Source organism: Saimiri boliviensis, chromosome 8 (assembly GCF_048565385.1).
Source record: "Saimiri boliviensis isolate mSaiBol1 chromosome 8, mSaiBol1.pri, whole genome shotgun sequence".
Taxonomy (NCBI): Eukaryota; Metazoa; Chordata; class Mammalia; order Primates; family Cebidae; genus Saimiri; species Saimiri boliviensis.
The window spans coordinates 71855848-71866588 of NC_133456.1; the positions used below are offsets into that span (position 1 = coordinate 71855848).

Here is a 10741-nt window from a genome sequence, read left to right on the forward strand (position 1 = left end):
CTATACAATTCTATTCCAAATCCTTGTATTAAAAGAAAACGGAGAAATAGGGAGACAAAATGACTTGCAGTGTCTTGAGGCAAAAGCATCAACAATTTTTTAAGTTTCATGATACCTGTTTATATAATAAGGTAACACTGAAGCATTAACCAAAAGCTGACAGGAAACAGGCCAGATCACTTTAGGACAGAAGTATAATGTCTATGAAGTGTCAGCTAAAGAGCCTATGTGGGCAGGGCACGGTGGCTCATGCCTATAATCCCAGCACTTTGGGAGGCTGAGGCGGACAGATGACCCGAGGTTAGGAGTTCAGGACCAGCATGGCCAACATGGTGAAACCCCATCTCTACTAAAAATACAAAAATTAGCCAGGCGTGATGGCGGGCACCTATAATTGCAGCTACTTGGGAGGCTGAGGCAGGAGAATCGTTTGAACTCGGGAGGCAGAGGTTGCAGTGAACCAAGATCACTCCACCGAACTCCAGCCTGGGTGACAGAGTAAGACTCCATCTCAAAAAAACAAACAAAAAAAAGAGCATAGGCAGGGAAACCAACAAATCGCAGAAGCAGTTCCACCTATCCTTTTGTCTATACCTGGAAGACACGGTTATAAAGGACTAACTAGCCGTTTTAGATTCACAAAGCACAAGATAGAAGCACAGCTGTGCATCTGAATCTATGTAACTAGACAGTAGTATATACATACTATGTATATGACTCTGTAGTGGAGCAGGATTAGAATTTCACTGGCACCAAGATGCAAGAGACATCTATATGTGTCACACACTTATCACCCTACAATGGACAATCTGGTGCTGCCATCCATGAGGGGCTGCTGGGAAGACCCACAGCTTTGGCAGGAGAGTTCCATGAGCTGCTTCCTCAGGAGGCTGCCACTCTCCCATTCCTTTCCAATTCAGTCGACCTTGCCTTCTTGATCTTGAAGAAGGGGCATCACTTTTCTTAATCTTTATGAGGTATTTTCTAACACTGTCTTCCCTTCACATTCCTCAGATAGGTTTCTGATAAGTTTCAAGGCCTATTCTGAGCAGAGGTATCTATGAAATGGTAGCTTCTTGGCAAAGCTAGCTTAACAGTCTGATTAAGTTTCAAGACTACTGCTGACTTAAAGCTTTCTTTTGCTATCTTCTAGTGAGGACAGAAGGGAAAGAGAAGGAAAGAGGGAGAATGAGAGAGAGAGAGATCACACTTAACTATGATCTTCTAACGCAACAATGTTATGATCGATCTATTCCATTTTTCACAATTACCTAAGCTGAAACTTAAAAACAATGGCTTAAACAAGATTAAGAAGCTGCTTCCCAGATTCAAGGTAGCTCCATACCAGCTTAGTGTCATATCTATAATTCTGCCACTAGAGATTATTTTTTCTGAGCTACTAGAGATTCATACATAAAAATAATGTAAACTATCTGTACTGGTTTTTTTTTTTTTTGAGTCGGGATGTCACCCAGGATGGAGTACAGTGGTGTGTGCGGCCTGGAACCCCTGGGCTCAAGCAATCCTCACCCACCTCAACCTCCCAAGTAGCTGTGACTACAAGTGTGTGCCACTACGCCTGGCTACTTTTTTAATGTTTTGTAAAGATGACGTCTTACTATGTTGCCCAGGCTGGTCTTGAGCTCAGGCAATCCACCCCCCTTGGATCCCAGAGTGCTGGGAAAGTGCTGAGGATACAGGCATGAATGAACTCTCCTGGCCCAGAGTTTTACTTTTATAAGCCGTTAACAACTCTTAACACTCTCGAGGGGAACACATACTTGAGAACAGTTCTATAGACAATAACTAAGCTTTGAAAAGGAAGAGAGAGAAAAAATGGGTCTGTCACACTATCCTGAAGAGCCCTGCACACCTAAGAAAAAAAAAACCAGGGAAACGAAAGAACATTAACATTACTTTCACCACCTTTCTCATGTTTCTCTGGGCAGCCCTACAATTAAGTCACTAAAAAGGCCATCTACAATAATTTCTGGAAAATAAAAGCAAGCAAATGTTCCTGCAAACGGTTGATTTTGCATTTACAGATTGATTTTATGTACCAGATTCTGCTTAAACCTCTTTCCATGCGTTAATTCATTTCATTTTCACAACCCAAGGTACTAGTATTATCTCCTCCAAGGTGAGGAAATTAAAGAAGAAATATTAAGTAAGTTACCCAAAGTCACACACCTAGTGAGTAGCTAACTAAGACCTCAGCCTTGACTGCAGATCGGTGCCCGGCTTTCCAGAATGATGGAGGACGATAACCATTAACCCAAAGACGACCAGGCAGCAAGCTAACTACAAGCCTGAGGGTGTTTTCGCTGCCAGAGTGACTGCCACCGAAGGTGAGAGCTCAAAGTGTGAAACAGGAGCCAGAGTCAGGTGAGCTCGACTGAGTCATCCGACAGCGCTGTTCGAACCCGGGTGCGAGAGCTTTTGACAAGACGATCCCCCAGCTCTGCGGAAGGGACCCGTTCTCCTCCTGACGACTTCATCGGGAGGGTCACAACGCTCTCACCCAAGGGGAGCCGCGGACGCCGAGGAAAGCGGCTACGAGCTGCCACGGCGGCGAGGGACGCCCGGGGAACGGCGGGCCCCTCCTCCGGGCGGAAAAGCAGAGCAGCGCGCTAGGGCGCGGGAGCGCGGAGGCCGCGGTGGGGTCCTCTTCCGACGGCGTGACTGCCCGCAGAACCCCGCGCGAGTGGCGGGGTTTTTCTCCCGAGCTCCCCACCGCGACCCCCGTCCCGCCGCGGCCCCTCCACCCACCTCGGCGGCAGGAGCAGGCTCGGGAGCCGCTGCCACCGGTTCCTCTCCGCCGCCGCCGCCAGCACCGCCGACACCGCGGAGACCGCTGCCATGGCCCTGGGGCCCCACCGCTCCGCTACTCCCCGGCACAGCAGCGGCCGCGTCCCACGCGCCGAACCCGGCCCTCCGCTCCAAAGCCTCGAGAGCCCCGCCGGCCACCGTCTGAGCCTCCGCCTCGCTCTGGGCCGATCCGGGAATGTGAGGGCGTCTTCGCCAACACCAATCAAAGGCCAGAGTCCGGCTTCCGCAGCGACGATTGGTCAGTCTGGCCACGTGCCCGCCGGGGAGGGTGTGGCCTCTGTGTCTGCGCCCCCTGGGCCTGCGCGGACTCGGGAAGGGGTTTCTCCTTCCGCCTGCTGGTTACCTGTCAGTTTCTTCCTCCCGCCGCGGGGTTCTTTGCTCTTCTCAGCTTCTAGGAAAACAGCCCTGGGGGAAAAAGCCAAATGCGGATGGACAGCAGGATACACAATTCTCTAGTGCTCTCAGGAAAGAATAAATAAATAAGCTAAATTGAAAATCTTTAAACCACCTGAGCTTGAAACAGGTGTTCCTTCTATGGGGAAAAAGAGGAAGTCAGAGAGCAAACAGGAATATCTAGAGGATAAAGATACTGCAGACACTGTAGGTGCATGCTTCGTGAGGAAAGCTGGACAAAGAAATTAGTGAAGATAAAGGAAGAAGTAAATGAATTCCGAAAGCCAGTATCAAAGGACTAATATACCCACAGGTTCACAAAAATTCATAAAATAGTTACCAAATCAGAAACAAAGAGAGAAAAAGGCACATTTTACATGATTTAAAAAACATAAGCGGGGGAAAATCACAGACGGGGAAACCAATTATAGATTTGTAAGATGCTAATTTTGCTTAACTTCAAGTAAACTTAGAACTTTGGATGGAATGAATGATGTTACAAGAAAATACAATTTATCAAAATCGATCCTGGAAGAGACAAAATTTAAGCAAACCATTACCATAGAAAAGCTAGAGAAGTTGATCAGGAACTGTCCTTGCTACCATCCCCCACTTCCACCTTCACCTTCACCCCCAAAAGTTACAAAAGCCGACCTTGTCCTGCAAGAAAATTCCACACAAATGAGTAGTTGACTCAAACGCTATTAATTCTCTCCCAGAGCATAAAAAAGATGGAAGTGTTCCAAATTCTTTTTAAAAAGTAAACATTTTGATACCAAAATCAACAAAGATATCATGCACACACCCACACAACAGACCAATTTCACCTATAAATATCAATGGAAAAATTCTAAATAAAATATTAACTGCACTGGGTGCTGTGGCTCATGTCTTGTGACCCCATCACTTTGGGAGGCTGAGGTGGGAGGACTAGGAGTTTGAGACCAGCTTGGACAACACAGTGAGACTCCTATCTGTAAAAAAAAAAAAAACTGGGCATGATGATGCATGCCTGTGGTCCCAGCTACTTGGGAAACTCAGGCAGGAGGATCACTTGAATCCACGAGTTTGAAGCCACAATGAGCTCTTAGCATGCCAGGATACTCCAGCCTGGGTAACAGAGTGAGAGATTGTCTCTTAAAAAAAAGCAAAAAAATTAACTGAAGTATCTTGTAGCATATGAAAAGAATACCACACTGTAAGAGTATAGGGGAGGAATAGCATTCGGAGAAATACCTAATTTGATGACGTGGTGATGGTGGATGCAGCAAACCACCGTGGCATGTGTATACCTATATAACAAATCTGCACGTTCTGCATGTGTACCCCAGAACGTAAAGTACAATTTAAAAAAGAGAGTGTTTTCATGCTTGCATTCCTGATAACAAAAAGTGTCACAAAAGACTGCCAAACCACTGTTAAAATGGAAGCTTTGAATGAAGAGACCCCCCTAAACAGGCTTTGTGTGAGCAACCTGGCTGTTTATTCATCTGGGTGCAGGTGGGCTGAGGCCGAAAAGGACATCGGCAAAAGGCAGTGGGATAGGAGTTGGTTTTATAGGTTGGGGCAAATCATTTGGGGAGGGCCAGGGGTGTTACAGAGTAAGATCAGTTACGGTGGTAGGGGTAGGGGCGAGGGGAATACATTACCGTAAGTTCAGTTACAATGGGGAGTGGGGTAAGGCATAAAAGTAGTTAAGATGGTAGGGTGGCCGGGCGCGGTGGCTCAAGCCTGTAATCCCAGCACTTTGGGAGGCTGAGGCGGGTGGATCACAAGGTCAACAGATCGAGACCATCCTGGTCAACATGGTGAAACCCCGTCTCTACTAAAGATACAAAAAATTAGCTGGGCATGGTGGCACGTGCCTGTAATCCCAGCTACTCAGGAGGCTGAGGCAGGAGAATTGCTTGAACCCAGGAGGCGGAGGTTGCGGTGAGCCGAGATTGCGCCATTGCACTCCAGCCTGGGTAACAAGAGCAAAACTCCGTCTCATCAAAAAAAAAAAAAAAAAGATGGTAGGGTGGGGTGGGGTGGGGGGGAGACATCACAGAGCAAGAACAGTTTAGATGGCAGGGTGGGGTGAGGAGTATTCACATTATCCTAAGAACAGTTAAGATGGCATAGTGGGGTGAAAAGCTCAATGTGGGGGGAAGCTCCTCTGGGCAATCAGGGATAATGGCATAATAGTGATCGCAGGTGGGGGGCTGGGAGGTGGGGGAGTAGGGGGAGGTGGGAGGGTGATCACTGAGGCAGGCGGGACTTCAGACTCTGGGTCCGGGCTTGTACATGCAGGCCTGACAACCACAGCCTTGCACAAAGGCCATCACAACCCTACACAAAAAATACTTCTGCATGAACATGCATCCGGCAGCTGCCTATGCACCCCTGCACTGGCATGTTATTCATCGTTGTAGCCAAGCATAGTTATTTCAAAACAATTATGTGACACTCCTCGTCTTTTCCTTTAAAAAGCTTACTCCCATTGCAATGCCTTATTCCAAAATCAATATTTTTTTCTTTTATAGAACCTCTTTGTTCCTTATTTAGGCTGATACTATCCAAAAATACATAATTTTAGAATGTTTTGTTTTGATATAGCTTCAAACTTACAGAAAGGCTGCAAGAATAGCACTCTTCACCTGGATTTCCCAAATGTTTCTTTTTTCTTTTTCTTTTTCTCTTTCTTTCTTTTTTTGAGACAGAGTTTTGCTCTGTTGCCCAGGCTGGAGTACAATGGTCTAATCTTGGATCACTGCAAACTCCATTTCCTGGGTTCAAGTGATTCTCATGCCTCAGCCTGCTGAGTAGCTGGATTACAGACACGTGCCACCATACCTCGCTAATTATTTGTATTTTTAGTAGAGAGCAGAATTCACCATTTTGGCCAAGATGGTCTCGAACTCCTGGCCTCAAGAGATCCACCTAGCCTCCCAAAGTGCTGGGATTACAGGCATGAGCCCAGGTGTTTCTATTTTATCTCATTTGCTTTATCTTTCTCTCTCTCTCCCTCTCTTCATACAGATATAGATATATATGTATACACACAGATAAACTCACATTTTCTTTCAGAACCACTTGAAAGCAAGCTGCAGACATCATGCCCCCTTTTTTACCCCTAACTGGGTCACTGCATATTTCCTAAAACAAGGAGATTTTATCACTTACACAAAGAATATTTTTGAAGATTGGGAAGTTAACACTGATAAATACTATTATTTATTTTACAGACCTACTTCAACTTTCAACAATTGTTCCAGAAGAAAATACTAGCACACATTGAATTCACTCTCATGTCATTTGATTTGGAATGATTCCTCTGTTTTTATTTCATTTTATTGTTGTTATTATTTTGTTGTTGTTGAAATGGAGCCTCACTCTGTCACCCAGGCTGGAGTGCAGTGGTACAATCTCTGCTTAGTGCAATCTCCACCTCCCAAGTAGCTGGGATTACAGGCACCCGTCATCATGCTTTGCTAATTTTTTTTCTTATTTTTCGTAAAGATGGAGTTTCACTATGTTGGCCAGGCTGGTCTCTAACTGCTGACCACAAGTGATCCACCTGCCTCGGCCTTCCAAAGTGCAGGGATTACAGGTGTGAGCCACTGCACTCAGCCTGATTCCTCTGTTTTAAAAAAAGATGCTCATGATGCTGACATTTTTTATGAACACAGGCCAGTTGTTTTGCACAATATCCTTGAATTTTGGTTTTTCAAAAATAAAATCAGATCAAATTTAAATTTTTAATAAGTTTATTGAGCATAAAAAGAACAGTTTCCAAACGAGAGACCTCTGTGCAGCTTCCTAAATTAGGAATTACGTTGAGCTCCGTTGCGCAAGCAAAGCTGCATAAGCTTGTTTGTATTGGTTTAACGTTATCATGCTGACCAGAAAGAAAAAGTGTGTTTATGGTTAGAGCTAGCATTTTCAGAGAAATCAGGATAGTTTAAATTTTCACTACACGTGGCTATAGGTTGTTGCCTTAGGGAAATATCCAAACTGTGGCCTCCAGTTTTATTTTTCTTTAACAGGTTCATCAGGTATTTCCTCATGATTAGATTCAGGTTATGCTTGCTGGGCAGAAATACCACAGGTGACGCTGGTCCTATTCCAGTGCATATCAGGAGGTACACAGTGTCAGTTTGTTCCGTGACTGCTGATGTTAACTTTATTGCTTGAGTAAACTGATGTCTGCTGGGTTTCCTCATTGTAAATCCTTTTTTTTTTTTTTTTTTTTTTGAGATGGAGTCTTGCACTGTTGCCTGGGCTGGAGTGCAATGGCGCAATCTTGGCTCACTGCAACCTCCGCTGCCCAGGTTCACGTGATTCTCCTGCTTCAGCCTCCTGAGTAGCTGGGATTACAGGTGCACACCACCACACCTGGCTAATTTTTTGGTAAATGCTTTTTGATTTTTTAACATTCCATATGGTTTTGTCTCTGAGAGGTAGAACTGTTTCATTCACCACTCCTTCTCAACATCACTTCTGAATAACGTTCTGCACTTTGCAAAGTTCTGCAAGAAACAAACATGACTTTAGCAATAAGTCATATTTAAATCCGATTGAAGAAAATACTGAAGGGGAGACGTGGAAGTGGAGATACAGAGATGGAAGCTGGTGTGCTGCTCTCTCTGTAACTCCACCCACTGATCCTGTTTTAGAACAGCCTGGAGCCCAGGCTGGAATGCAGTAGCATGATCATGGTTCACTGCAACCTCAAACTCCTGGGCCCAAGTGATCCTCCCCCATCAGCCTCCCGAAGTATTGGAATAATTGCCATGAGCCACTCCAACTGGACTATATTTTTCTTTCTTTTAAACTTTATACAATTTAATATTTGCAATTTGAACCACCTTCCAAAAAAGATCCAACCTTTACAGTCGGTAGGTACATTTCTTGTGATTCTCTCAATCTATAGGTTCTTCTATCTCTCTTTTAATTCCCTTGACTCCTTTTTAAAAAGAATTTAAATTGTTCTGTAGTTTCCCGAAGTTCAGGTTTTGCTACTGTCTCCTCTTGGTCTCTTTTAATATGGTCATCTGTCCTTTGCATTTCCTGTAAATTGGTGGTTGTACCAGCCAGCAGCAGCTGACTCAGCAGGTGACTGCAGATGCGTGGGGGCACCTGGCCGAGATCAGAACCGCCTGTGCTGGTTGATTTTAGGTGTCAGCCTGACTGGATTAAAGAACATCTAGATAACTGGTGAAGCATTATGCATTGTAGTCAGGGTTCTCTAGAGGAACAGAACTAGTGGAATATATATATATATATATATATATATATATATATATATATATATATGGTGAGAGAGAGAGAGACAGAGAGAGAGAGGAGTTTATTAACTCACATGATCACAAGGTCCCACAACAGGCCTCCTGCAGGCTGAGGAGCAGGGAGAGCAAGCTCGAGTTCCAAAACTGAAGAACTTGGAGTCTGATGTTCAAGGGCAGGAAGCATCTAGCCTGGGAGGGAGATGGAGGCTGGGAAGTGAGGCCGGTCTCTCCTCTCACATTTTCTGCCTGCTTATTTCTAGCCGTGCTGGCAGCTGATTAGATGGTGCCCACCCAGATGAAGGATGGGTCTGCCTTCCCCGGCCCACTGACTCAAATGTTCATCTCCTTTGGCAACACCCTCACAGACACAGCCGGGATCAATACTTTGTATCCTCCAATCCAGTCAAGTTGACACTCAGTATTCACCATCACACATTATTTTGGGGTGTGTCTATGAGGGTGTTTCCAGAGGAAGAGTGGCATGTGCGATTCAGTGGACTAAGTAAGATCCATCCTCACGTGGTGGGCCCCATCTAATCCGCTGGGAACCCAGAGAGAACAAAACCCGAGGAAAAGCTCATTGCTCTCTGTCTCTCCTGGAGCTGATATACGCAATTCTCCTGCCCTGGGACATCAAACCTCGAAGCTCTCCGGTCTTTGGGCTCGAGGACTTACATCAGTCCCCTCTCGTCCCCTGCACTCTCACCCTGGGTTCTTAGGCCTCTGGACTTGGACTGACCCATGCCATTAACCATCATGGAGTCTTCTCAGCTTGCAGACAGCCTGTCATGGGACTTGCCAGCCTCCATGATCACATGAACCAATCTTCATAAATCCCTTCTCCTATACCTATATATATCCTATTGCTTTTGTCTCTGGAGAACTCTGACTAATACATAGCCCTAGCAAACCCAGCCCATATTGCTGTTCTACAGAATCGTGAGCTGAATAAATAGCTGTTATTTTAAGCCACTAAGTTTTGGGGTGATTTGTTACACAGCAAAAGATAACTGATACACAGAATGTACTCTTTGGTGGTATGTTTCTTTAACTGATGTCTGAATTTTATTCATGTTGTATGTATTTTGTTACATGAAAATACCACAATTGGCCTGGCGTGGTGGCTCACACCCATAATCCCAGCAATTTGGGAGGTGACAGCAGATCACTTGAGGTCAGGGGTTCAAGACCAACCTGGCCAATGTGGTGAAACCCTGACTCTACTAAACATACAAAAATTAGCCAGGCATGGTGGTGCACACCTGGAATCCCAGCTACTCAGGAGGCTGAGGAAGGAGAATTACCTGAACCTGGGAGGTGGAGGTTGCAGTGAGGCGAGATCATAGCACTGCACTCTAGCCTGGGTGACAGAACAAGACTTCATCTAAAAAAAAAAAAGAAAGAAAGGAAAAGAAAGAAACTACGAGTTGTTCTCCTGCTGATGATACACATTTGGATTGCTTCCAGGTTTTGGTGATTTTTGAACAAAGCCACTATGGACATGCGTACTTACTCATCGTGCATGTATACCTAGTTGTTGAATTTCTAGTAAAGAGAACAGGGGCCAGCAAGCTAGAGCTCATAGCCCAGCTACCTATTTTATTTTTTTGAGATGGAGTGTCCCTCTGTCGCCCAGGCTGGAGTGCAGTGGTGTAATCTTGGCTCCCTGCAACCTCCGCCTCCCAGGTTCAAGCAATTCTCCTGCCTCAGCCTCCTGAGTAACTGGGATTACAGGCACCCCCCACGACACCCGGTTAACTTTTGTATTTTTAGTAGAGACGGGGTTTCACCATGTTGGTCAGGCTGGTCTCCAACTCCTGACCTCGTGATCCACCCTCCTCGGCCTCTCAAAGTGCTGGGATTACAGTTGTGAGCCACCGCCCCTGGTCCAACTACCTATATTTATAAATAAAGTTTTCTGAATATAGAATATAGACAAGCCTTTTTGTTTTTTAACACATTGTTTACAGCTGCTTTCATGCTACAACAGCTGAGTGGAATAGTTGCCATGGAAACCATCTGACCCATAAAACCAAAAATCTTTACCGTCTTTCCCTTTACAGAAAAGGGTTGCCAAACCTGGGGATAGTTATAGGTTTAAGTCTATAAGAAATCACCAAAAAGTTTTTTTCTAAAATGATGGTATCTTTTTTCTATCAGCAATGGACAGCAGTTCCTCATCAGCACTAGGTATTGCCAGTCTTTGAATTGCATCCACTTTGGAGGTTGTGGAATGATATCTCATTGTG

At 45.2% G+C, this 10741-nt stretch overlaps 1 protein-coding gene across 4 annotated transcripts in view; it reads right to left on the bottom strand.

Annotated features, from left to right (window-relative positions):
- MCCC1 (methylcrotonyl-CoA carboxylase subunit 1) overlaps window positions 1-3008 on the bottom strand; it is a 78472-nt gene extending 75464 nt beyond the window's left edge. For 2 of the 4 annotated variants that reach the window (XM_039478812.2, XM_039478811.2), the window contains exon 1: window positions 2770-2936. In XM_039478812.2, the coding sequence (XP_039334746.1) occupies window positions 2770-2861 (92 nt within the window). In that variant the 5' untranslated portion in view covers window positions 2862-2936. Of the gene's footprint in view, window positions 1-2769 lie in introns of all 4 variants that reach the window. The other 2 variants (XM_074404598.1, XM_074404599.1) reach the window with 2 other exon arrangements.
- Window positions 3009-10741: the final 7733 nt, after the last annotated feature.